Source organism: Pristiophorus japonicus, chromosome 21, assembly GCF_044704955.1.
Source record: "Pristiophorus japonicus isolate sPriJap1 chromosome 21, sPriJap1.hap1, whole genome shotgun sequence".
Lineage (NCBI taxonomy): Eukaryota > Metazoa > Chordata > Chondrichthyes > Pristiophoridae > Pristiophorus > Pristiophorus japonicus.
In genome coordinates, this window is record NC_091997.1 from 63526186 (window position 1) to 63552965 (window position 26780).

The following is a 26780-nucleotide window of genomic DNA, read 5'->3' on the forward strand; positions in this document are numbered from 1 at the left end:
TTGGGGACTGATGATCAATCTCTGGTTAATGGTGAAAGTAACTGCTCTTCTGTTCAGATCTAAACCCGCCCAGCAAGGCCAGGGCCCAACCCCAGGGTCAGGGTCCAACCCCAGGGTCAGGGTCCAACCCCAGGGTCAGCCAGGGCCCAATCCCAGGGTCAAAGCCCAACCCCAGGGTCAAAGTTCAACCTCAGGTCCAGGGCCCAACTCCAGGGTCAAAGCCCAACCCCAGGGTCAAAGTCCAACCCCAGGGTCCTACTCCAGGGTCAAAGCCCAACCCCAGGGTCCAACCCCAGGGTCAAAGCCCAACCCCAGGGTCAAAGCTCAACCCCAGGGCCAGGGCCCAACCCCAGGGTCAGGGTCCAACACCAGGGTCAAAGCCCAACCCCAGGTCCTACTCCAGGGTCAAAGCCCAACCCCAGGGCCAGGGTGCAGCCCCAGGGTCAAAGCCAAACCCAGGGTCAAAGCCCAACCTCAGGGTCAAAGCCCAACCCCAGGGTCAAAGCCCAACCTCAGGGTCAAAGTCCATCCCATGGTCAAAGCCCAACCCCAGGGTCAAAGTCCAACCCCAGGGTCAAAGTCCAACCCCAGGGTCAAAGCCCAACCCCAGGGTCCAACCCCAGGGTCAAAGCCAAACCCCAGGGTCAAAGCCCAACCTCAGGGTCAAAGTCCAACCCCAGGGTCAGGGTCCAACCCCAGAGCCAGGGTCCAACCCCAGGGTCAAAGCCCAACCCCAGGGTCAGGGTCCAACCCCAGGGTCAGGGCCCAACCCCAGGGTCAAAGCCCAACCCCAGGGTCAGCGCCCAACCCCAGGGTCAAAGCCCAACCCCAAGGCCAGGGTCCCACCCCAGGATCAAAGCCAAACCCCAGGGTCAAAGCCCAACCTCAGGGTCAAAGCCCAACCTCAGGGTCAAAGTCCAACCCCAGGGCCCAACCCCAGGGTCAGGGTCCAACCCCAGAGCCAGGGTACAACCCCAGTGTCAAAGCCCAACCCCAGGGTCAGGGTCCAACCCCAGGGTCAAAGTCCAACCCCAGGGTCAAAGCCCAACCCCAGGGCCAGGGTCCCACCCCAGGGTCAAAGCCCAACCCCAGGGCCAGGGTCCAACCCCAAGGCCAGGGTCCCACCCCAGGGTCAAAGCCCAACCCCAGGGTCAGGGTCCAACCCCAGGGTTAAAGTCCAACCCCAGGGCCAGGGTCCAACCCCAGGGTCAAAGTCCAACCCCAGGTCCTACTCCAGGGTCAAAGCCCAACCCCAGGGCCAGGGTGCAACCCCAGGGTCAAAGCCAAACCCAGGGTCAAAGCCCAACCTCAGGGTCAAAGCCCAACCCCAGGGTCAAAGCTCAACCCCAGGGCCAGGTCCCAACCCCAGGGTCCAACCCCAGGGTCAAAGCCCAACCCCAGGGTCAGGGTCCAACCCCAGGGTTAAAGTCCAACCCCAGGGTCAGGGTCCAACCCCAGGGTCAAAGCCCAACCTCAGGGTCAAAGCCCAACCCCAGGGTCAAAGCTCAACCCCAGGGCCAGGGTCCAACCCCAGGGTCAAAGCCCAACCCCAGGGTCAAAGCCCAACCTCAGGGTCAAAGTCCAACCCATGGTCAAAGCCCAACCCCAGGGTCAAAGTCCAACCCCAGGGTCAAAGCCCAACCCCAGGGCCAGGGTCCAACCCCAGGGTCAAAGCCAAACCCCAGGGTCAAAGCCCAACCTCAGGGTCAAAGTCCAACCCCAGGGTCAGGGTCCAACCCCAGAGTCAGGGTCCAACCCCAGGGTCAGGGTCCAACCCCAGAGCCAGGGTCCAACCCCAGGGTCAAAGCCCAACCCCAGGGTCAGGGTCCAACCCCAGGGCCAGGGTCCAACCCCAGGGTCAGGGCCCAACCCCAGGGTCAAAGCCCAACCCCAAGGTCCCACCCCAGGGTCAAATCCCAACCTCAGGGTCAAAGCCCAACCTCAGGGTCAAAGTCCAACCCCAGGGTCAGGGTACAACCCCAGGGTCAAAGCCCAACCCCAGGGTCCAACCCCAGGGTCAAAGTCCAACCCCAGGGTCAAAGCCCAACCCCAGGGTCCAACCCCAGGGTCAAAGTCCAACCCCAGGGCCAGGGTCCAACCCCAAGGCCAGGGTCCCACCCCAGAGTCAAAGCCCAACCCCAGGGTCCAACCCCAGGGCCAGGGTCCCACCCCAGGGTCAAAGCCCAACCCCAGGGCCAGGGTCCAACCCCAAGGCCAGGGTCCCACCCCAGGGTCAAAGCCCAACCCCAGGGTCAGGGTCCAACCCCAGGGTTAAAGTCCAACCCCAGGATCAAAGCCCAACCCCAAGGCCAGGGTCCAACCCCAGGATCAAAGCCCAACCCCAGGGCCAGGGTCAAAGCCCAACCCCAGGGTCAGGGTCCAACCCCAGGGCCAGGGTCCAACCCCAGGGTCAAAGCCCAATCCCAGGGTCCAACCCCAGGGTTAAAGTCCAACCCCAGGGCCAGGGTCCAACCCCAGGGTCAAAGCCCAACCCCAGGGTCCAACCCCAGGGTCAAAGCCCAATCCCAGGGTCCAACCCCAGGGTTAAAGTCCAACCCCAGGGCCAGGGTCCAACCCCAGGGCCAGGGTCCAACCCCAGGGTCAGGGTCCAACCCCAGGGCCTGGGCCCAACCCCAGGGCCAGCTGGCAGTCGCACTCGCTGTTCTCCCTCTCTCTCCTCACTGCGCTCTATTCCTCCCCAATCCATCGTTGTGCAGGCTAAGGCACTGCCCCCAGATGGTGTTGCTGGACTTGGTGGTGCGGGAGGGAGAGCTGAGGCAGGAGAGCGGAAGCCAATCACAGAGCAGCACAATCGTACTGAAACACAGGGGGCAATTCCAACCTCGCCCGCTGGTGTGGAACTGGCGAGATCAGGCGGAACTACAGTTTAACACTTGATTCTACTCTACAGTGCAGTCAGTGGAAGTAAATTTTGGGCGGGGTTCCCGATCCTGCGGTTAGGTTAATGTTATCGCCACAGCCTCAGCAGACAGTGAGCTCAGAAACACAATAGACCATCGGAGGAAGGCTGATGCATTGTGCCAGTACAAATAGTTACAGTCACTTCAATAAACTGTTTAGCCAACTTCACAGCAATGAGTGACCTTTGGCTGGGTGTGGTGCCTTCACATCAGTTCCTTTGTCATGCTGGCAAATAGTTGCTAAACAGCTCACTCACCCCATGGCAACTTTCCAGTTACAGACTTTCCCACTTTGCTATGTCTTGTAGATGTTCTGACGCCCGACCTGAAGCCCTGAGGACCTCGAGGTGTGAGCTGGCCAGCGTCAGTTTCCTCAGATCTGGATCTTCAGCAGGTTCCACACATCTTCCAGAGCCACCAAGCTTCCTCGAGTGTCTGGAACTGAGTTTCCCCCTTGGATTGGAAGGCCTTGTCCTACAGATATACAAACTGCCTTTGGAACTCCGCGAGTTAAAGACTTGCATTTCTGTAGCGCCTTTCAGGACCTCAGGATGTCCCAAAGCGCTTTACAGTCAATTAAGTACTTTTTGGAGTGTAGTCACTGTTGTAATGTGGGAAACCTGGCAGCCAATTTGCGCACAGCAAGCTCCCACAAACAGCAATGTAAAAATAGCCAGATAATCTGTTTGTGATGTTGATTGAGGGATAAATATTGGCCAGGGCACTGGGGAGAACTCCCCTGCTCTTCTTCGAAATAGTGGTCGTGGGATCTTTTACCTCCACCCGAGAGAGCAGACGGGGCCTCGGTTTAACGTTTCATCTGAAAGGCAGCACCTCCGACAGTGCAGCACTCCCTCAGCACTGCACTGGAGTGTCAGCCTTGATTATGGGCTCAAGTCTCTGGAGTGGGACTCGAACACAAACAATATTTGACTCAGCGGCGAGGGTGTTTACTCACTGAGCCACGGCCGACACTTGCTGGGGGGAGGGAGGGGGAAGTGTTTCGGCAAGAAGACTGCCACTTTATTGTCCCCCTGTCAGCGCAGGAGCTGTGATAGATGCTGGATTGAGTGCACCGTGAAACATTACTATTACAGGAATCACCGTCTGGGTTTTTAAAGATATAAAGGGTGAGTATTGGTGCGAGAAGGTGAGCTCATCGGTCACTGAATCACTGAGTAGGGTTCCCAACCCTCCAGCCACGCCCCAGAGTCTCCAGGAGAACAATCATCGGGGCGCTAAAACAACATGTTCTTTTTCAATTCTTTTGAACACCTTGATTAATTGTGAAAATATTGGAAAGGGGAAGAGTCAAAGAATCAGCCAATCAGATAATGGAGAGTCTGTTTGCTTTCAACTGGCCGTGGGAAGGCAGGGCTCATGTCGGGCAGCCAATGGTGGGAGAGGGGGCGGGGCAGTAGGAGGTCATGTGATGGAATATGCCCCAGCGCTGCATGCTGACTGGTTGGCCAACCATTTACAAAAGCAAAATACTGTGGATGCTGTAATCTGGAATAAATACACCATTTGCTGCCGCCATTCTCTGTACTGAATTTCAAACCGTGTTCGTGCGTTTCAATCTCACAACAGCAGACCGAGACAATCGCCGCCAGCATTGGCCTGCTCGATTGTTTACCGCAGGCCTGGATTACCACCGCAAACAGCGACCACGTGAACTTCAAAAGAGTTTCAGCAAGAATAAAACACCAAAAAGAAAGTATGAACACGATGAATAAACAGGAAAAATGTTTGGCTCGCACCCTCAGACGGTTACCTCATTGCAAACCTCACTTACATCTTCGGATCTGGCACCAGGGTCTGGGCTGGAGAGAAGGGATCAGTAACAAATATTGCCTGGCCCCCCCACATGTTGCCTCACCCACCCTGACATCTCACGTCGCATGCCGCTTTACCCACCTGTACAAAGCACTGCCACGCTACGAGTCATTCACAGCACACACCCGCAGTGCCTCAGTAACCACTGTCGATGGGTGGCGATGCATGGAGATTCGCCCTGAACTCCCTGCGACAGCGCTCGGAGAATTGGGACCCCCTCCACATCTGCACACATTGTGCATCTGGCCGTGAGCTGCACCACAGTGACTGGGAGAGCATTGCCTCTTGGCGACGGAGTGGCTGTTGCTTTTCCTGTCATTTGCAGTTTCCCTTTCGGTGGTGTATATTTTTTATAATAACGGGGGTGGTTGTGAATAACTAGCTGTACGTTGCCTCCAAATTAACATCTACAAACCCAGAAATTGGCGCCGAGTTACGCTGACGGCACAGTTGGGGAGATTGCGACAGGGAGTCAGTCGTCCAACCACCGCTCCTCCTGCAGGTTACTGATGGCAGGACTGGCCTTGCGCAGGCCCCGTCTACGTCTCCCCAGGCCCCTTCTCCCCCGGCCCTGTCCCTCCCAGGTGTCCCGGCCCTGTCCCTCCCAGGTGTCCCGGCCCTGTCCCTCCCAGGTGTCCCGGCCCTGTCCCTCCCAGGTGTCCCGGCCCTGTCCCTCCCAGGTGTCCCGGCCCTGTCCCTCCCAGGTGTCCCGGCCCTGTCCCTCCCAGGTGTCCCGGCCCTGTCCCTCCCAGGTGTCCCGGCCCTGTCCCTCCCAGGTGTCCCGGCCCTGTCCCTCCCAGGTGTCCCGGCCCTGTCCCTCCCAGGTGTCCCGGCCCTGTCCCTCCCAGGTGTCCCGGCCCTGTCCCTCCCAGGTGTCCCGGCCCTGTCCCTCCCAGGTGTCCCAGCCCTGTGCCTCCCAGGTGTCCCGGCCCTGTCCCTCCCAGGTGTCCCGGCCCTGTCCCTCCCAGGTGTCCCGGCCCTGTCCCTCCCAGGTGTCCCGGCCCTGTCCCTCCCAGGTGTCCCGGCCCTGTCCCTCCCAGGTGTCCCGGCCCTGTCCCTCCCAGGTGTCCCGGCCCTGTCCCTCCCAGGTGTCCCAGCCCTGTCCCTCCTAGGTGTCCCAGCCCTGTGCCTCCCAGGTGTCCCGGCCCTGTCCCTCCCAGGTGTCCCGGCCCTGTCCCTCCCAGGTGTCCCGGCCCTGTCCCTCCCAGCTCCGTCTCCCCAGGCCCCTTCTCCGCCGGCCCTGTCCCTCCCAGGTGGCCCAGCGCTGTCCCTCCCAGGTGTCCCGGCCCTGTCCCTCCCAGGTGTCCCGGCCCTGTCCCTCCCAGGTGTCCCGGCCCTGTCCCTCCCAGGTGTCCCGGCCCTGTCCCTCCCAGGTGTCCCGGCCCTGTCCCTCCCAGGTGTCCCGGCCCTGTCCCTCCCAGGTGTCCCGGCCCTGTCCCTCCCAGGTGTCCCGGCCCCGACTCCCAGGTGTCCCAGCCCTGTCCCTCCCAGGTGTCCCAGCCCCGACTCCCAGGTGTCCCAGCCCCGTCTCTCCCAGCTCCGGCTCCGAGTGTGGCACACTGCAGACAGCAGGCATGTCACCTTGCTAACGATGGGATCAGACACACTCCCCTCAGCAGCAGTCCGTACACTACCCCAGATTAAATGAGTCAACTTCACAACATGTCAACTCACTGTTCCTTTCCTTTCGTCCATGCCATTTTATTTTCGTCGAGCACAGCATAGATGCTAGTATTTTGTTCCAATTATCCCTCCTCTCACACTGGAGTCCGGTTCCACTGCTCGCTGAGACCGGATAACTGAGCAGGCGTCAAACGTGAAACCTTTCTGGTCAGTTCAGCTACTCTCGACCAAAGTCAGGTGAGCAACAGTGGAGTTCATCACATCATCCCTGACATACCTTTCATGTCGTGCTTTGTGGCTCTGTTCTTTGGGGTACAGTACTGGTGGGTACAGGTCTGTCACAATATTACACTGGGGTACAGCACTGGTGGGTACAGGTCTGTCACAATATTACACTGGGGTACAGTACTGGTGGGTACAGGTCTGTCACTGTATAACACTGGGGTACAGTACTGGTGGGTACAGGTCTGTCACTGTATAACACTGGGGTACAGTAATGGTGGGTACAGGTCTGTCACAGTATTACACTGGGATACAGTACAGGTGGGTACAGGTCTGTCACTGTGTAACACTGGGATACAGTAAGTGTCTAGAGTTGGTCTGGATCGGATCCCAGTTGAGCAAAGGGCAAAAGACTGGGAGCAGGGTTATTTCACCACCTGAAATAAAACCCCAGTTTTGGGTTTGTTTGTCAGAACAGGTTTGCCCAGAAATGAGAAGTGCTGATGGGCTCGCCACAATGATGAGCCTGATACATACTTTGCTCCTCACTCAGAAATGCAAATCCTCCAGTGACTGAGTCAAACGCCACTCCCCTGCTCCACGATTCACATACAAGAATTCTATTTCCTGGGTTCCCGGGATAGAGAGAGAATCACAAACTGTGGGAACAACCTGCAACCATTTAACTCACATTTCCAATCCCGTGAACTCAGAAACCACCCCCCCCCCTCTCCACCCCACACAACAATTTACGTTCCTGGGATGTGCGGGGGGGTGGGGGGCATGTACAGGACGGGAGAAGGTATATTTACTCGTGGGCCTCTCCCAATGCCTCAAAACCTGCCACTCAGAGGAAGAGGAGTATGGTCTCAGGAAAAGCCTCCTTGGACTAATCCCCATGAGGTGTCCATTCAGCACCTTCCACAGCTGAACAGCCAGCATCATGTGAATTTATGGGCTGGATGGGGTTGGGGATTTCTTTGTCTCTCTACATCATGAAATAAAGAAAGACAGAAAGACTTGCAATTCTGTAGCATCTTTCATAACCTCAGGATGTCTCAAAGCACTTTACAGCAATTGAGGTACTTTCAAAGTGTAGTCACTGTTGTAATGTAGCAGCACAGCAAGCTCCCACAAACAGCAATGTGAGCACGACCAGATCATCTGTTTTAGCGATATGGGTTGAGGGATAAATATTGGCCAGTGCACCAAAATAGTGCCATGGGATCTTATTGAGAGAGCAGATTTAACGTTGGTTTAACGTTAGTCTGAAAGACCTCAGACAGTGCATGCTTAGTCATTGAGTATATTCAAGACAGGTCGATAAATATTTGGGATATGGGGATAGTGCAGGGAGGTGGAGTTGAGGTAGAAGATCAGCCATGATCTTGGTGATTGGTGGAGTGGGCTCGAGGGGCCAAATGGCCCACTCCTGCTGCTATTTCTTAATCTTCTCATGTACAGCACTGCGCTGGAGTGTCAGCCTAGATTTATGTGATCAAGTCCCTGGAGATCAAGTCTCTGGAGTGGGACTTAAACCCACAACCCTCTGACTCAGGCTGGCACAGTGCACTGATGGTGTGGCGCTGCACGGTTGAATTCAGGCTCTGGCTGATGTGGTACCAACAGCGGGTGTGAAACATAAAGATGCAACAATCGTCGAGGAGTGTGAGCTCCCTGACTCCACTGTATTGGGGTGGGGAGGTCTCTGGCACTCTCCCCGGGTAACACACAGCCCCCTCCCCCCCGCCCCCGGGTAACACACAGTCCAGCCGCCCCCCGCCCCTGGGTAACACACAGCCCCCTCCCCCCCGCCCCCGGGTAACACACAGCCCAGCCGCCCCCCGCCCCTGGGTAACACACAGCCCCCTCCCCCCCGCCCCCGGGTAACACACAGCCCAGCCGCCCCCCGCCCCCAGGTAACACACAGCCCAGCCGCCCCCCCGCTCCTCCCGGGTAACACACAGCCCCCCTCCGCCCCTGGGTAACACACAGCCCAGCCGCCCCCCGCTCCTCCCGGGTAACACACAGCCCTCCTCCGCCCCTGGGTAACACACAGCCCAGCCGCCCCCCACCCCCAGGTAACACACAGCCCAGCCGCCCCCCCGCTCCTCCCGGGTAACACACAGCCCCCCTCCGCCCCTGGGTAACACACAGCCCAGCCGCCCCCCGCTCCTCCCGGGTAACACACAGCCCCCCTCCGCCCCTGGGTAACACACAGCCCAGCCGCCCCCCGCTCCTCCCGGGTAACACACAGCCCTCCTCCGCCCCTGGGTAACACACAGCCCAGCCGCCCCCCGCTCCTCCCGGGTAACACACAGCCCCCCTCCGCCCCCGGGTAACACACAGCCCCCCTCCGCCCCCGGGTAACACACAGCCCTCCTCCGCCCCTGGGTAACACACAGCCCAGCCGCCCCCCGCCCCCAGGTAACACACAGCCCAGCCGCCCCCCCGCTCCTCCCGGGTAACACACAGCCCCCCTCCGCCCCTGGGTAACACACAGCCCAGCCGCCCCCCGCTCCTCCCGGGTAACACACAGCCCCCCTCCGCCCCTGGGTAACACACAGCCCAGCCGCCCCCCGCTCCTCCCGGGTAACACACAGCCCCCCTCCGCCCCCGGGTAACACACAGCCTAGCCTCCCCCCGCTCCTCCCGGGTAACACACAGCCCCCCTCCGCCCCCGGGTAACACACAGCCCCCCTCCGCCCCCGGGTAACACACAGCCCCCCTCCGCCCCCGGGTAACTCACAGCCCAGCTGCCCCCCGCCCCACCCGGGTAACACACAGCGCCCCCCGCCCCCGGGTAACACAAAGCCCCCCCCCCCTGGGGTAACCACAGTCCCCTCCCGGGTAACACACTGCCCCCCAAGTGATGCACTGCAGCTCCCTGGTCAACCCCAACAGTTCCTCTGATGTAATAAGTTGTTCAGTCCATACAGCTCTTGCTGTCCGTTAACTCCCCCGTGTAAATGTGCTGTTCCCTTCGTACAGCTTCCCTCGTGTAATGAATTATTCAGTCCCTTCGCCTCCTGCAATGTAACACACTATCCAGTGTGTACAGCTATCCCTGTGCGCCACACTGTCCTTTCTGTACAACTGCTCTTATGTAATACAGTGCTCAGTCCATACGGCTCACTGTGTAATGTAATGTTCAGTCTGTATAGTTCCTGATTAACATACCGGTCAATTCACACAACTTCCCCTGTACTGTGCTTTATTTAGTCCGTGTATATCTCCTTGCATCTCTCAGTTTCAGACCACACAGATCCCCCCATAGTCTTAGCTGTGGCTCAGTGGGTAGCAGACTCTCCTCTGATTCAGAAGGTTATGGGTTCAAGTCCCACTCTAGAGACTGGAGCACAAAAATCTAGGCGGACACTCCAGATGAGACGTTAAACTGAGGCCTCATCTCCCTTTCAGGTAGATGTGAAAGATCCCATGGCACTATTTCTTAGAAGAGCAGGGGAGTTCTCTCCGGTGTCCCAGACAATATATATCCCTCAATCAACATCACAAACAGATTATCTGGTCATTATCACATTGCTATTTGGGAGCTTGCTGTGTGCAAATTGGCTGCCACATTTCTCACATTACAACAATGACTACACTTTTTTTAAAAAAGTGCTTTGAGATGTCCAGTGGTCATGAAAGGCACTATATAAATGCATTTAACACACTGCTCAGTCCATACAGATCCCCCATAATTTACCAAAATTCCCTGGATTCTGGGGCGGTCCCAGCAGATTGGAAAACTGCAAATGTAACGCCCTATTTAAAAAAGGAGGCAGACAAAAAGCAGGAAACTATAGACCAGTTAGCCTAACATCTGTGGTTGGGAAAATGTTGGAGTCCATTTTTAAAGAAGCAGTAGCAGGATATTTGGAAAAGCAAAATTCAGTCAGGCAGTCAGCATGGATTTATGAAGGGGAAGTCATGTTTGACAAATTTGCTGGAGATCTTTGAGGATGTAACGAACAGGGTGGATAAAGGGGAACCAGTGGATGTGGTGTATTTGGACTTCCAGAAGGCATTTGACAAGGTGCCACATAAAAGGTTACTGCACAAGATAAAAGTTCACGGGGTGGGGGTAATATATTAGCATTGAGAGGGGATTGGCTAACTAACGGAAAACAGAGAGTCGGGATAAATGGTTCATTCTCTGGTTGGCAACCAGTAACTAGTGGGGTGCCGCAGGGATCAGTGCTGGGACCCCAACTATTTACAATCCATATTAACGACTTGGAAGAAGGGACTGAGTGTAACTTAGCCAAGTTTGCTGACGATACAAAGATGGAAGGAAAAGCAATGTGCGAGGACACAAAAAATCTGCAAAAGGCCATAGACAGGCTAAGTGAGTGGGCAAAAATTTTGCAAATGAAGTATAATGTTGGAAAGTGTGAGGTCATGCACTTTGGCAGAAAAAGATCAAAGAGCAAGTTATTATTTAAATGGAGAAAGATTGCAAAGTGCCGCAGTACAGCGGTACCTGGGGGTACTTGTGCATGAAACACAAAAGGATAGTATGCAGGTACAGCAAGTGATCAGGAAGGCCAATGGTATCTTGCCGTTTATTGCAAAGGGGATGGAATATGAAAGCAGAGAATTCCTACTATAGCTATACAAGATATTGGTGAGGCCACACCTGGAATATCGCGCACAGTTTTGGCTTCCATATTTACAAAAGGATATACTTGTTTTGGAGGCAGTTCAGAGAAGGTTCACTAGGTTGATTCCGGGGATGAGAGGGTTGACTTATGAGGAAAGGTTGAGGAGGTTGGGCCTCTACTCATTGGAATTCAGAAGATTGAGAGGTGATCTTATCGAAACGTATAAGATTATGAGGGAGCTTGACAAGGTGAATGCAGAGAGGATGTTTCCACTGATGGGGGAGACTAGAACTAGAGGGCCCGATCTTAGAATAAGGGACCGCCCATTAAAAACAGAGATGAGGAGAAATTTATTTTCTCAGAGGGTTGTAAATCTGTGGAATTTGCTGTCTCAGAGAGCTGTGGAAGTTGGGACATTGAATAAATTTAAGACAGAAATAGACAGTTTCTTAAACGATATGGGGAGCGGGCGGGGAAGTGGAGCTGAGTCCATGATCACATCAGTCATGATCTTATTGAATGGCGGAGCAGGCTCGAGGGACCATATGACCGACTCCTGTTCCTATTTCTTATGTTCTTATAACACATTGCTCAGTCTATGCAGCTTGTATATAATCCTAGGTCGAGTCTGTACAGCTGTTTTGCTTGTACACTGCTAATAATATTGCTTCCCTGTGCATGACAAGATCACCACAGATTACTAGTATATGTACAATGAACGTCCTTGGGCCTTGTACAGATAACAATGGACCTAGAGAGATAAGAAAAGATTGAGGTTTTAAACTGTTTCTTTCCTGTCCCGGACACTTGTGAGATAACACAAACCCAGCTTCCTCAATGACCCCAAGAAAGGCTAATCACATCAGGGAGAACCTCAACACCTCGGAGACCTAGTGCATCCTGTAAGACTGAAGGGGATGAATGCAGGATCTTACATCTGGTATCTGATGTGAATCAAACAGAGATAAACTGCTATAACAGTGAGGTCAGCTTACCTTTCTGAACATGAATGATATCTGGGAAATTGGACAGCAGACCTTGGTACAGAGAAAGCGTGTCCAACATGCGGAACAGATCATTCTTGGGCTGCGCTGCAAACAGCTCCCCGATGGCCTCGTACGCTTTCCCTGTGTTGGAGATGGCCTTGTTCAGAGGGACTGACAGGTGTGGCTGATCCATCTCAAACGCCTGACTGATTGAATTAAACGCGGTGCCCAATTTCTGAAATTCCTTCCTGAAGCCTCCGGCGTGTTTGCGGCAGAGGTCGGCGGCCACATTGCTCAGTTGCAGTACACTGTCGTCCAACCTCTTGGAGAAGGCCTTAAACGTGTCCACCCTCTCCTCCACGTCCTGAAGATCCTGATGCTCCTGCGGGATTTGGATGGTGAGGAAGGAGTTGGCACCAACCAACTCGTCCTTCTCTGTCCGTCTCTTGCCCTGTTTCCAAGCCCTGTCGTCCGTGCAGGTCAGGAAGTGCTGGAATCCTTCATACTGGGAGAGCACTGGATGGCTCGTCATGTGGTCCATCCACAGGATCAAGCGCCTCTTGCGTTTTTCTATGAAGTCATCTTCAAATCGGCCCGTGGCCTGTTTCTCAGGCAGATGTGGCACGGAGATGACAGAGAACTTGTGCAGCAGCCGGTTGTGCAGCCAGTCAAAGTGTTTGTAGCGACGGTACACGGGGTAGTTGGTTTGACTGGGGGTCAGCTTGTAGGAGATGTAACTTTTGATGCCCTTGAACTTGGTCTGCTTAGTAGGCTCCTCGATGGTGCAGGTGAAGGGGTGAGGGCTGTCACTCCACTGAGGCCCGTCGGAACTCATTTCCACACAGTAGGTTTCGGAAGTCTTAAAGACTGCGGGCACCTCACCCAGGATGAAAGCCTCCCCACCAGATCTCACAAAACTTGAGAAACGGTTGAAGTTCTTGCCCACGGCGCTACTTTTCGTGCTTAGCCGACTAGCCGTGCTATCCTGCCTTTCCACAGTTGGCTTTTGCCTGTAAACCACGCTGGGATATGGGGAGGCCGTGTACGGGTGGAGATGATTGTGGCCATTGGTGTCACCGGTCACCCCAGGTTCATCCACCACCGTGCAAGTGTCATCCCAGTCATCCCAATCATCGTCGTCATCTTCCTCGAAGCTGCCCTGCTGGTAGGGGGCACCAGAGCTCAGGGCGTAGAATGCGGACTGGCTGACGGGCGAGCTGGCAGGGCTGGAGTGGTCAGTGAAAGAGGAGTTGGAGGTGTATGACGAGGGTGTGCTGGGTTTGAGGATTTCCACATAGGAAGCTGGGAAGAGCCCCTTGTCCCCCCGGCTATTCTGGCCTTCTAGCCAGCCATCCAAAGACTTCTCGTTGAAAACTAGCAGCTGCTCATTCTCCTGGATGCTGATCTCCTCGGGGTTCTCACTCTGGAAGCTGTAGAGGGCTTTGGCTTTGATGGAAGCCATGGTCCAGGGGATGGGACAGGGGGAGGGATTGAAGTATCTCCGGGTGCGGGATCAGGCAGCCTGGAGATGGGACTGGAAGGGTGCGGGCAATCGCTGTCGCTCCAACTCTCTCTCTCTCCAGCTCGGCTGGCGATATTTTAGCAGAGCCCCGGCCAAGGAAAGCGATGTGACGGGCAGCTCCTACCGTGCGCCTTGCCCCGGTTGCATTGCCCAGCAGGGGAGCTTGCCCCTGGTGTCCGAGTCCCGGGAACCTGCGATGTCCAAGCGATGGCCGCGGCCAACTCCTCTTTGTTGTGACGAGCTCGGACTTTGAGGCGCACAACCAAAAGTTTTCTTGCCGTTTCCAAAAGGAGTTCTCGACTGCCCTCTAGGTATTGGATCTTAGGCTGGCATTGCAATCCACCGCTCCTGTCCCCTCACTCCGGCATTTACTGAGGCTTCGGACTGTCTCCTGCTGGAGTCTGTAGCCCAGGACTGCCCCTCTCCTCTGCAAACTCAACCCTCGTGTGTAAGGGTTGGTGGGCTATTTGACTGTGGTAGCCACAGCATACAAAGACTTGCATTTCTATAGCGCCTTTCACGACCTCGGGACGTCCCAAACCGCTTTACAGCCAATAAAGTATTTTTTGAAAGTAATCACGGTTGTAATGTAGGACAGAAGGGCGCGGTAGCACAGTGATTATTTTACTGGACTAGTAATCCAGGGGCCTGGACTAACAATCTAGCGAAGCGAGTTCAAATCCCGCCACGGCAGCTGGGGAATTTAAATGTAGTTAATTTAATAAATCTGTAATAAAAAGCTAGTATCAGTAATGGTGACTATGAAACTACCGGATTGTCTAAAAACCCATCATAGGGAAGGAAATCTTCCGTCCTTACCCGGTCTGGCCTATATGTGACTCCAGACCCACAGCAATGTGGTTGACTCTTAACTGCCCTCTGAAATGGCGGCTCACCCCCACCTTCTTGAGGATGGGCAATAAATGGTGGCCTTGCCAGCGACACCCACAACCTGTGAACACATTTGTTTTTTTAAACACAGCAGCCAATTTGCGCACAGCAAGCTCCCACAACAGCAACGTGATAATGACCAGATAATCTGTTTTAGTGATGTTGATTGAGGGTCTAATATTGGCCCCAGGACACCGGGGAGAACTCCCCTGCCCTTCTTCGAAATAGTGCCATAGGATCTTTTACGTCCATTTGAGAGAGCAGACGGGGCCTCAGTTTAACATCTCATTCAAAAGACGGATCATAGGAACAGGAGGAGGCCATTCAGCCCCTCGAGCCTGTTCTGGCATTCAATGTGATCATCTGGAGGGCACTTTCCAGCAGGTAATGACCAGGACTCTGGAGTCCGTTTAATTTTCCTTTTCTGTTTTTCCCAAAGGACATGTGACAGTTTTTATTGCACCGCAGGCAATGATGTTACCTCCATCAAATATTTATCTTATGTCATGGAACTGGTGTCAGAGTTCAGAACAATCAGTATGGGAATAAAACATGTTCATAGCCTCATTACTGGGAAAAACAACAACATCCCAGTGAAAATAGTAAACATCTCTCCTGATCTTCTCACAAAGCGTTTTGTAACCGTCCCCAAGATAGGAACCAGCATTCCCTCACTAAATCATCTTGACCACAGATATATTATTGCTTTGAGGTTCGTCTCTGTAAAGTTTGATGTTGTCTAACTTTTACACTAAAATTGTTCCTAACTTAAAAAAAATAATTTAATGTGTGCAGTGACACAGAGCATCCCATGGGTTTGGCTTCCAAGAGTAAGATACATCTACATTTTGTCACGTTATAGTGATTGAGCTCATAACAGTTCATCGCCAGTGATTTAAATTCTGATTTCACCATCTGTAAGCTGCCACATCAAGTAGAAAAAAAGATTCATATTTATTCTTTACAAAATAAGTTGATGTGGAGAAGCAGAATCGTCAGTAAATGATAAGCTGCGTCAACAGAACTCTGCATTGTACAGCGTACCTAGGTTATTGGGAATCTGAAAACCTGTTCTAATTTTCATCCGTTGAACTCTCAAGCTATCGCTAGTGATTATAGTCGGGAAGGGCAGGACCTGTAGCACATCGGTTGTAAATGAGATCAAGAGTTTGCTACGGGTATTATAAAAATAACGTAACAATTAGAAATTGTGATTAGAGACTAGAGCAATAATAAGAGGAAATGGATATGGAATCATTCTCGGAAATAAGAGATAAAGAAAGGGAAAGGGAATTGATGTCCCAGAAATGAAGCAGAATGATGGTTGGTATCTGGAGAAAGGGGGCCACAGAGTTAGTACAAAACCAGTGCCAGGCACAACAACAACAGCTTGTATTTATATAGTGCCTTTAACGTAGTAAACCATCCCAAGGCGCTTCACAGGGGTGCTAGAAGACAAAAGAAATTAATAAATTTGACATCGAACCACATCAGAAGAAATTAGGGCAGGTGACCAAAAGCTTGGTCAAAGAGGTATGCTTTAAGGAGCGTCTTAAAGGAGGTAAGAGAGGTAGAGAGGTGCAGAGGTTTAAGGAGGGAGTTCCAGAGCTTGGGGCCCAGGCAGCCAAAGGCACGGCCAGCAATGGTGAAGCAGTTATAATCAGGGATGCTCAGGAGGGCAGAGTTTGAGGGGCGGATATATTGCGGGGGGTTGTGAGGCTGGGAAAGGAGATTACAGAGACAGGTTAAACTAGGACTTGGGGAGAACTGAGGAAAACGAATAGATGCTTACCCCTCTGGTACATTAACGCTGGCATCACTGGGCCAGTGATCCTGAGACGGTGGGAAGGCTTGCGATCGTGCAGCACCTCAGCACCCGCTGACTTTCAGCGCTGAAATCTCAGTGCCAATCACAGGGGAGAGTTGAATGTCATTCCGAAAAAGGTAGTGAATTTTCCATAATGCAATCAGATGTATTGGACTCTTGATGGCAAAACTGAAGATGCCACGTTCATCGAAATTGTGGATTTGGCAAGAAACGGAGTCCTGGATAAAGCACTTTCCCTTCTGCCCATTTCTCGTACTATAAATATACGTGTGTAGGAGCGTCACCAAATAGTGGGCGAAGACTGGAATCAAGTGCCTAAAGCCAGAGGAGCTCAGACGCGACACAGGCTGGCCCTTCCTCACCATCCTGCCACAAGCCCTAATTACAAGTCTTCCATTTCATTCTTCAGAAGTTACAATTGCTGCTCTTCCAACCCGTCTCCAGTTAATTGGTTGACTTTATCTGCAAACGTTACTTTAAATGCTTCGTAAAATGTTTTCCCAATGGTTGGCTGTGGGCATTTTCTGATATAAAATAGTTAACTGGCTTTTTTAATTTAACAAGGAAAGAATGAAAGCACCATCTACTGGCAGAGTGTGGCAGCTCAGCAAGAAGCACTGACTAACGGAAAGGCCAATCTCAGCTACAGCAGCAACTACACTTCGGCAGCAGAGGTCCGTGGTATCGAGCCTCCATGACTGCACTCTGGTTTCATTCCAAGCGTCAGAGGGGAACACTGCATTGTTACTGATGGGAGTTCTCCCAGTGTCCCGGCCAATATTTATCCCTCAACCAACATCACTAAAACACATTATCTGGTTATCACATTGCAGTTTGTGGGAGCTTGCTGTGCGCAAAATTGACCGCCGCGTTTCCCACATTACAACAGTGACCACACTCCAAAAGTATTTCATTGGCTGTAAAGCACTTTGGGACATCCGGTGGTCGTGAAAGGCGCTATAGAAATGCAAGTCTTTCTTTCTTTATATATCCTGTTTAACCGAGGATAATCCCGTACCTGCCTCCAATCCGGAGAGGGTTCCTTCCTGACCTCAATTCCAATCTTCAGTGCTCAATTTACAGGAACTCTGCCTCTGAGATGGGCGCTGTGGCAATGCCCACCAGTGACGATTAACGATGACTCCAATCTTCTCAAGTCCCATTCTCCATGTTACATCTGTGTTGCGGACGTCGAACAATCTAATTCCCGACAGTCACCCCTAGCAGCACACATGAAATGCTTCCAGTATATTGATGTCATGTTTAATCAGCCTCCTTCTTTCAGATCCATAAGAACCTTTTGGAAGGACACAGAGCTGGTAGGTCCTCCCACCTTCATTAGGCTGCCTGCCACAGTCACACCTGGAACACACAGTTCCGCCACTACACACAGCTTCACAGGCTCCAGATTCCCATAACTGCACCTACATCACCAATGGATTCAGAGAATTTCACTTTGTCCTGACTTTCCGTGAGAAACTCTGTGTTTAATTTTATCTGCCAGTTACAGATGTCGGGATCCTAATGTAGGTGCTCGGTGACCAGATTTAGTGACTATAATTTTACCAATGTTCAGATTACTCTACCAAGTACCAGGATGGAAACAGCACTAACACTGGAAAGGCATATCTCAGCAGCAGCAACTACGCTCAGACAGCAGAGTTAACTCTGTTTCCCTCTCCACAGATGCTGCCTGACCCGCTGACTATTTCCAGTATTTTCAGGATAGAACTGCTGGGGCACTGTATTCATTCCCCCGATTTACAAAGCCAAGTATGCCATACGCTTTCTTAACCGCCTCATGAATTTGCCCGGCCACCTTTAAGGATTTGTGAATATGCACCCCCAGGTCCCGCTACTCTTGCACCCCCATCAACACAGTACTATTTAGATGAGATTGCCTCTCCCAAAGTGCATCACTTCACTGCTCCGCATTAAATTGTGCCTGCCGTGTGTCTGCCCAGTTCACCAGTCAGTCTGTCCTCCTGAAGTCTGCTGCTACCCTGCTCACTATTTACTATGCTGCCAAGTTTTGTATTATCCGCAAACATTGAAATTGTACTCCTGATACCCAAGTCCAGGTCGTTTATATATAACAGGAAAAGCAATGGTCCTAATACTGACTCCTGGGGGACCCACTTCTCGCTAGTATATTGGCCTTATCTTTGCTAGTTGGTAAAATAGTTGATACGTAAGCTCAGGACCTCAGAATGTGAACAAGCCCCACAGGCTGGTCCTCAGGGGCCATGAGTCATGCACTGGTTCCAACTGTGTACACTCTCCTGCTGGAAATAAAACCTGCTTCGCACTGAAGCAGAAGTTGGTAAATAATGGAATATTGACAACACACTTCTATTACACAGCGTGTCAGCTGTGGATTGCCTCCGAGTGATCGGGGTCGTGGGTAATGTATTAGCATGGATAGAGGATTGGCTAACTAACAGAAAACAGAGAGTCAGGATAAATGGGCCTCTGTTTAAAAAAGGGGGCAGACAAAAGCAGGTAACTATAGGCCGGTTAGTTTAACATCTGTAGTGGGGAAAATGCTTGAAGCTATCATTAAGGAAGAAATAGCGGGACATCTAGATCGGAATACTGCAATCAAGCAGACGCAACATGGATTCATGAAGGGGAAATCATGTTTAACTAATTTACTGCAATTCTTTGAGGATATAACGAGCATGGTGGATAGAGGTGTACCGATGGATGTGGTGTATTTAGGAAAGACATTCGAAAAGGTGCCGCACAAAAGGTTACTGCAGAAGATAAAGGTACACGGAGTCACAGGAAATGTATTAGCATGGATCGAGAATTGGCTGGCTAACAGAAAGCAGAGAGTCGGGATAAATGGGTCCTTTTTGGGTTGGAAATCGGTGGTTAGTGGTGTGCCACAGGGATCGGTGCAGGGACCACAACTGTTTACAATATACATAGATGACCTGGAAGAGGGGACAGAGTGTAGTGTAACAAAATTTGCAGATGACACAAAAATTAGTGGGAAAGCGGGTTGTGTAGAGGACACAGAGAGGCTGCAAAGAGATTTAGATAGATTAAACGAATGGGCTAAGGTTTGGCAGATGGAATACAATGTCGGAAAGTGTGAGATCATCCACCTTGGAAAAAAAAAGTCAACGGGAATATTATTTGAATGGGGAGAAATTACAACATGCTGCGGTGCAGAGGGACCTGGGGGTCCTTGTGTATGAAACTCTTTTTGGGAGTAAACAAAAAACATTAAACCGTGCCCCCCCCCCCGATCTGGGGGAAACACCAACCATTTACAAGGCTTTTTTTTTTTCCCTTTTTTTTTCCTCCAAGTGCCCCCTATAAAAGGGGAGGGGGACACTAAAAGCACCGGCAATTAAAACAAATTAACTTAAAAACATATAATCAAATTAAAATTTGGTTGCCGGGCGTGATGATGCACTCCAGTCCCTCCGGTGCCCACCTCTCGCGGAAGGCCGCGAGCGTTCCGGTGGACACCGCGTGCTCCATCTCCAGGGACACCCTGGACCGGATGTAGGCGCGGAAGAGAGGCAGGCAGTCCGGCTGAACGACCCCCTCGACCGCCCGCTGCCTGGACCGGCTGATGGCATTGGCCGTGCCCAGGAGCAGTCCTACGAGGAGGCCCTCGGACCTACCCACTCCCTCCTTGTGTATGAAACTCTTTTGGAGTTTATCTGCAAAACAAAAAACATTAAGCGTGCCACCCGCCCTGGATGACACACCAGACATTTACAAGGCCCTTTTTTTTTTTCTTTTTTTTGTGGTTTTTTTTTTTGTGTTTTTCTTTTTTTTTGGTTTTTTTTTGGGCGCTAAAATCACATTTTTTCCAGTGTCCCCTATAAAAGGGGAGGGGGACACTAAAAGCACCGGCAATTAAAACAAATTAAACTTTAAAACGTAAAATCAAATTAAAATTTGGTTGTCGGGCGTGATGATGCACTCCAGTCCCTCCGGTGCCCACCTCTCGCGGAAGGCCGCGAGCGTACCGGTGGACACCGCGTGCTCCATCTCCAAGGACACCCTGGACCGGATGTAAGAGCGGAAGAGAGGCAGGCAGTCAGGTTGAACGACCCCCTCGACCGCCCGCTGCCTGGTCCGGCTGATGGCACTCTTGGCCGTGCCCAGGAGCAGTCCTACGAGGAGGCCCTCGGACCTACCCGCTCCCTCCTTGTGTATGAAACTCTTTTTGGAGTTCATCTGCAAAACAAAAAACATTAAACGGTGCCACCCGACCTGGGTGACACACCAGACATTTATAAGGCCCCTTTTTTTTTGTGTGTTTTTCTTTTTTTGGGGTTTTTTTTTGGGCACTAAAATCACCTTTTTTCCCCAGTGCCCCCTATAAAAGGGAAGGGGACACTAAAAGCACCGGCAATTAAAACAAATTAAACTTTAAAACGTAAAATCAAATTAAAATTTGGTTGCCGGGCATGATGATGCACTCCAGTCCCTCCGGTGCCCACCTCTCGCGGAAGGCCGCGAGCGTACTGGTGGACACCGCGTGCTCCATCTCCAAGGACACCCTGGACCGGATGTAAGAGCGGAAGAGAGGCAGGCAGTCAGGTTGAACGACCCCCTCGACCGCCCGCTGCCTGGACCGGCTGATGGCACCCTTGGCCGTGCCCAGGAGCAGTCCTACGAGGAGGCCTTCGGACCTACCCGCTCCCCTCCGCACAGGGTGCCCAAAGATCAGGAGAGTGGGACTGAAGTGCAGCCAGAATTTCAGGAGCAGCCCCTTCAAATAATGGAACAGGGGCTGCAACCTTGTGCACTCAATAAAAACATGGAACACGGACTCCTCCTTGTGTATGAAACTCTTTTAGACTTTCCCAAAAAGTTAGTTTGCAGGTGCAGCAGGTAATCAGGAAGGCGAATGGAATGTTGGCCTTCATTGCGAGAGGGATGGAGTACAAAAGCAGGGAGGTCCTGCTGCAACTGTATAGGGTATTGGTGAGGCTGCACCTGGAGTACTGCGGCAGTTTTGTCACCTTACTTAAGGAAGGATATACTAGCTTTGGAGGGGGTACAGAGACGATTCACTCGGCTGATTCCGGAGGTGAGGGGATTACCTTATGATGATAGATTGAGTAGACTGGGTCTTTACTCGTTGGAGTTCAGAAGGATGAGGGGTGATCTTATAGAAACATTTAAAATAATGAAAGGGATAGACAAGATAGAGGCAAAGAGGTTGTTTCCACTGGTCGGGGAGACTAGAACTAGGGGGCACAGCCTCAAAATACGGGGGAGCCAATTTAAAACCGATTTGAGAAGGAATTTCTTCTCCCAGAGGGTTGTGAATCTGTGGAATTCTCTGCCCAAGGAAGCAGTTGAGGCTAGCTCATTGAATGTATTCAAGTCACAGATAGATAGATTTTTAACCAATAAGGGAATTAAGGGTTACGGGGAGCGGGCGGGTAAGTGGAGCTGAGTCCACGGCCAGATCGGCCATGATCTTGTTGAATGGCGGAGCAGGCTCGAGGGGCTAGATGGCCTACTCCTGTTCCTAATTCTTATGTTCTTATGTTCCGGTGGCAAACAGTGACTAGTGGGGTGCCGCAGGGATCGGTGCTGGGGCTTCAACTATTTACAATCTATATTAATGACTTGGGTGAAGGGACCGAGAGCAATGTAGCCAAGTTTGCTGATGATACAAAGATGGGTGGGAAAGCAAATTGTGAGGAGGACACAAGAAATCTGCTAAGGGAGGTAGACAGGCTAATTGAGTGGGCAAAAATTTGTCAGATGGAGTATAATGTGGGAAAATGTGAGGTTATCCACTTTGGCAGAAATAATAGAAAAGCATCATCATCATCGGCGGTCCCTCGGAGTCGAGGGAGACTTGCTTCCACTCTAAAAGTGAGTTCTCAGGTGACTGAACAGTCCAATACGGGAATTACAGTCTCTGTCACAGGTGGGACAGACAGTGGTTGAGGGAAGGGGTGGGTGGGACTAGTTTGCCACACGCTCCTTCTACTGCCGGCGCTTGTTTTCTGCACGCTCTCGGCAACGAGGCTCAAAGCAAATTGCAACTGAATGGCTTGTCAGGTCACTTGAGAGGGCGGTTAAGAGTCAACCATGTTGGTGTGAGACTGGAGTCACTTATAGGCCCAGACCGGGTAAGGGCGGCAGATTTCCTTCCCTAGAGGACGTTCGTGAACCAGATGGGATTTTGCAACAATCCAACAGCTTCATGGCCAGTTTTACTGGTATTTCCAGATTTTAAAAAACTGAAGTTAAGTTCTCAAATCGTTATGATGGGATATAAAATTATGTCCTCTGTATTCCAAGTCCAATAAGTTAACCACTACACCACCATCCTTTCATCAGGTACTGGTTTGGACAATAAGTGGCGATCAATCATTTAATGGACAGCAAACTATTAATAGTAGAATGGGATTTCTTATGAGACCATATTATTCATAATTAATTTTATAAAGCAGATTTATGTCACAAAAATAAGTATATATGAATGAGGATTAAGGATAGTATGTAATATTAATGCAGGAAACATACCAATGTGGATTGTAAATAGTATTTGATGGGGATAAGGTAATAATGAGGATGCAATATACACATTTAGATTAAAATGAATGGAAAGGAAATCGGGGCATTCTTGTAACCAAATTCCCCGCTAGGCTGCGGCACCTGGAGTGCTAAAGATTTACCTCAATGAGTACATTGGTGGAGGATATTCTTGATGAGGGTTAAGCATCATACACGACATTTAATCTTCCAAAATAAAGTACGTATGCTTAGAACGCTGTCACTACACGCTAGCTGACCTCAGATCCTTCCTGAGAGACCCAGTAGTATTATATAAACCCGCGTGCGGCAAACCAGTCCCACCCACCCTTTCCTCCAAACACTGTCTGCTCCACCTGTGACAGAGACTGTAATTCCCGTATTGGATTGTTCAGTCACCTGAGAACTCACTTTTGGAGTGGAAGCAAGTCTTCCTCGATTTCGAGGGACCGCCTACGATGATGATTATATAAATTACTGCACACAGGAAGGAAAACGGTTGATGTGCACACTCCACGAATGGTGGTGAAAGAAATTCAGGAGTCAATGGTCTGCATGTCCCAGCAATCAACAAATCCAATGCAATGTTGAATCATGAAGGGAAATCTATTTTAAACATCCTGGACAACAAGAAGAACATATAGTAGAGAACTTTTAATGATGGCTTTACCACTTTAAAATGCAAACAATATGAAGGAATCTTTTTAGCAGACATTACTCATACAGCAACTGTAGCCAAGGACTAAGCTGGGGTTATCACAGACCCAGCGGAACTGACCAGCACCATCTTGAGATAAGACTCTCATTAAACTGCAATCTAGAGCAAAAAAATATATAAAAGAACTGACCACACGAGCCCATCTGCCCTCTCAGGTGGATGTAAAAGATAGGGTAGATAGAGAGAAACTATTCCTCCTGGGGAGTCTAGGACTAGGAGGAATAGTCTAAAAATTAAGAGCCAGACCTTTGAGGAGTGAAATTCGGAAACACTTCTACACGCAAAGGGTGGTAGAGGTTTGGAACTTTCTTCCACAAACAGCAATTGATGATATTTAAAATTAGCAATTGATCTGAGAGTGATAGCTTTCTGTTAGCCTTTCTATTAAAGGATATGGGCCAAAGGCGGATATATGGAGTTAGGTCACAGATCAGCCATTGCGCGGCGGAACAGGCTCGAGGGGCTGAATGGCCGCCTCATGTTCCCATGTTCATATCCCTCAGCGAACATCACTTAAAACAGATTATCTGGCCATTGCTGTTTGTGGGAGCTTGCTGTGCGAAAATTGGTTGCCAGGTTTCCCACATTACAACGCTTTAAAATAAAAGTACTTCATGGGCTGTGAGGCGTTTTGGGGTGGGCCTGAGGCGCTGTAAAAATGCAAGTTGTTCCATCCCTGATTTTCATTGCTCCACCACTGTCGCCTGGAACTCCTTCTCTGTGTCCTCCTTCAAGGTGCTCCTGAAAACCTACCTCTTGGACCAAGCCTTGGTCACCTGCCCCAATATCTCCTTATGTGGCTCGGTGTCACATTGTGTCTGGTAACGCTCCTGTGAAGTGCCCTGGGAGAGTGTATTACATTACAGGCGCTATATCAATGCATGTCGTCGTTGTTGTTGTTGTTGCCCGCGGACGCCAGCTTCCCGCCTGTCCGCCGCCCGGGACAATAAAGCCTTGTTGAGGGGCGGGGCCGTGGCGCTGCTCGCGGGGGTGGGGGGGGGCGCACGGGAACAATAAAGTTTTGTTGAGGTTGCCAGGCACAAAATGGCGGCGGAGCGACGGCGGCCCGAGAGCCCGAGCCTGGCCGCGCCCGAGGGCCACGACATCTTCACCGGCAGCGTGAGTGTGGGCAGCCCCGGGGGCGCTCGGCTCCGGCCCGGGGAGGGGGATGGGGGTGGGAGCAGGCGGCCACAGCCAGCCGAGGGCCGAGGGCCGAGGGGGTGGTTGTTTTGGGGTTTGAGCGGGGCTGCTTGTTGCTCAGTGCCGGCCCTCCAGCCTGCAGCATTCTCCCGCCGCTCGGCACAGGCTGCCCAGCCCAGGGCTGGGTCACTCGGGCAGTCCCTGCTGTTTGATACAGGAATGTGTTGCTGTGCATCCCCCCCATTCGCTCTGTACTGGGCCAGTGTGAGACTCCAGTACAGGTATTGATGGCAATGCAGAAGGTACACACTCCGGAGTCTTGGATCTTTTTCTGCTCCCCCCCCCCCCCCCCCCCCATTGAGCTTTGGGAGCACGAGATTTAACCTGGGTGAAAGATTACTGTGGGGGCAGTATTTAGTTGGAGGCGAGGAATTTGTTTTGGAATCAAACTTGTTAAATGCCGGCATCATCATCGACTCCTGTGCTTTGGATGTTTGGTTGTGACCCAGACTGCCTGAACTTGCTGAAGTACATCGAGTGTACTGTTGAACTTATTCCAGATCGCCCCCCTGCACAAAGTGGGATTATTGTTCAAAAACAGTGCTGCCACAGTGTACTAAAAGTCTGTTTCTGTGCTGTGATGGGATGTTGCATGGTTTACCTTTACAGATGCATAGAACCAATTGACAGTGTAATGGAATGTAGTCATTCTTGCTCAGATGTGGTAGTGCTTGTGAGAAGCTTGTTAACCAATGTAACTGGAGTCAAGTGTCGGTGAAAAGATGCTCGGTTTTCAGCTGTTTGTGTTGTGTGTGTTGAACTTGTTTTGGTGTCCTGGAAAGAGAGTGTCCTAGCTTGGGTCGATTCAGGAACCATTCCTTTAGATTGGAAAATTGCTCATCATTAAGAATGACGAGAGCGGGAAACCAGGGAATTATAGACCAGTTAGCCTAACCTCTTGGGAAATTGCTAGAGTCTATAATTAAGGATATGGTGACTGAACACCTCGAATTTGCAGTTGATCAGAGGGAGCCAGGATGGATTTGTGGAAGGTAGGTAATGCCTGACAAACCTGATTGAATTTTTTGAGGAGGTGACTAAAGTAGTGGACAGAGGAATGTCTGGATGTTACTTATATGGATTTCCAGAAGGCATTTGATAAAGTCCCAAATACGAGACTGTTAAGTAAGGTAGAAGCCCACGGAATTGAGGCAAATGATTGACCTGGTTAGGAAATTGGCTCAGTGGCAGGAGACAGTAGGGATAATGGAGATACTCAAATTGGCAGGATGTACTTGATGTCCTGCAGGGATCTGTGTTGGGGCCTCAACTATTCACAGTATTTATTAATGTCTTACATGATGGCATAAAAAGTCATATATCCAGATTTGTCAATGATAGGCAGCATTGAATGCAGTGTAGAGGGAAGCATCAAATTACAGAGGGATATTGATAGATTAAGTGAATGGGCAAAACTGGAAACTAGTTTTCAATGTAAGCAAATATGAGGTAATCTACTTTGGACCTAAAAAGGATAGAACGGGGTACTTTCTAAATGATAAAGCTAAAAACAATGGAGCTCCAAAGAGACTGGGGTGGGTCCAGGTACATAGATCCTTTAAAATGTCATGAACAGATACAGAAAATAATTTAAAAGACTAAGGGAATGCTGGCCTTCATATGTAGAGGACTAGAATACAAGGGGGTAGAAGTTATACTGCAGCTGTACAAAGCCCTGGTTAGACCACACCTGGAGCACTGTGAGCAGTTCTGGGCTTGGCTTTGGAGGGAGTGCAGCGTGGGTTTACCAGAGTGATACCTGGACTTCAAGGGTTAAGTTACGAGGAGAGATTACACAAATTAGGGTTGTATTCCCTAGAATTCAGAAGGTTAAGTGGTGATTTGATTTGAAGTTTTCAGGATATTAAGGGGAACAGATAAGGTAGATAGAAACTATT

General features: G+C 51.3%; 2 protein-coding genes across 3 annotated transcripts in view; one reads left to right on the forward strand and one right to left on the reverse strand.

The window, feature by feature from the left end:
• snx33 (sorting nexin 33) overlaps positions 1 to 13980 on the reverse strand; it is a 28540-nt gene extending 14560 nt beyond the window's left edge. The window contains exon 1 of the mRNA XM_070864889.1: positions 12205 to 13980. Within this exon, the coding sequence (XP_070720990.1) occupies positions 12205 to 13657 (1453 nt within the window). The 5' untranslated portion in view covers positions 13658 to 13980. The remainder of the gene's footprint in view (positions 1 to 12204) is intronic.
• A 10701-nt stretch (positions 13981 to 24681) lies between these two features.
• Positions 24682 to 26780, forward strand: part of LOC139234034 (sorting nexin-1-like) — a 39046-nt gene continuing 36947 nt past the window's right edge. For both annotated transcript variants that reach the window (XM_070864890.1, XM_070864891.1), the window contains exon 1: positions 24682 to 24801. In XM_070864890.1, coding sequence (XP_070720991.1) covers positions 24727 to 24801 — 75 coding nt within the window. In that variant the 5' untranslated portion in view covers positions 24682 to 24726. The remainder of the gene's footprint in view (positions 24802 to 26780) is intronic.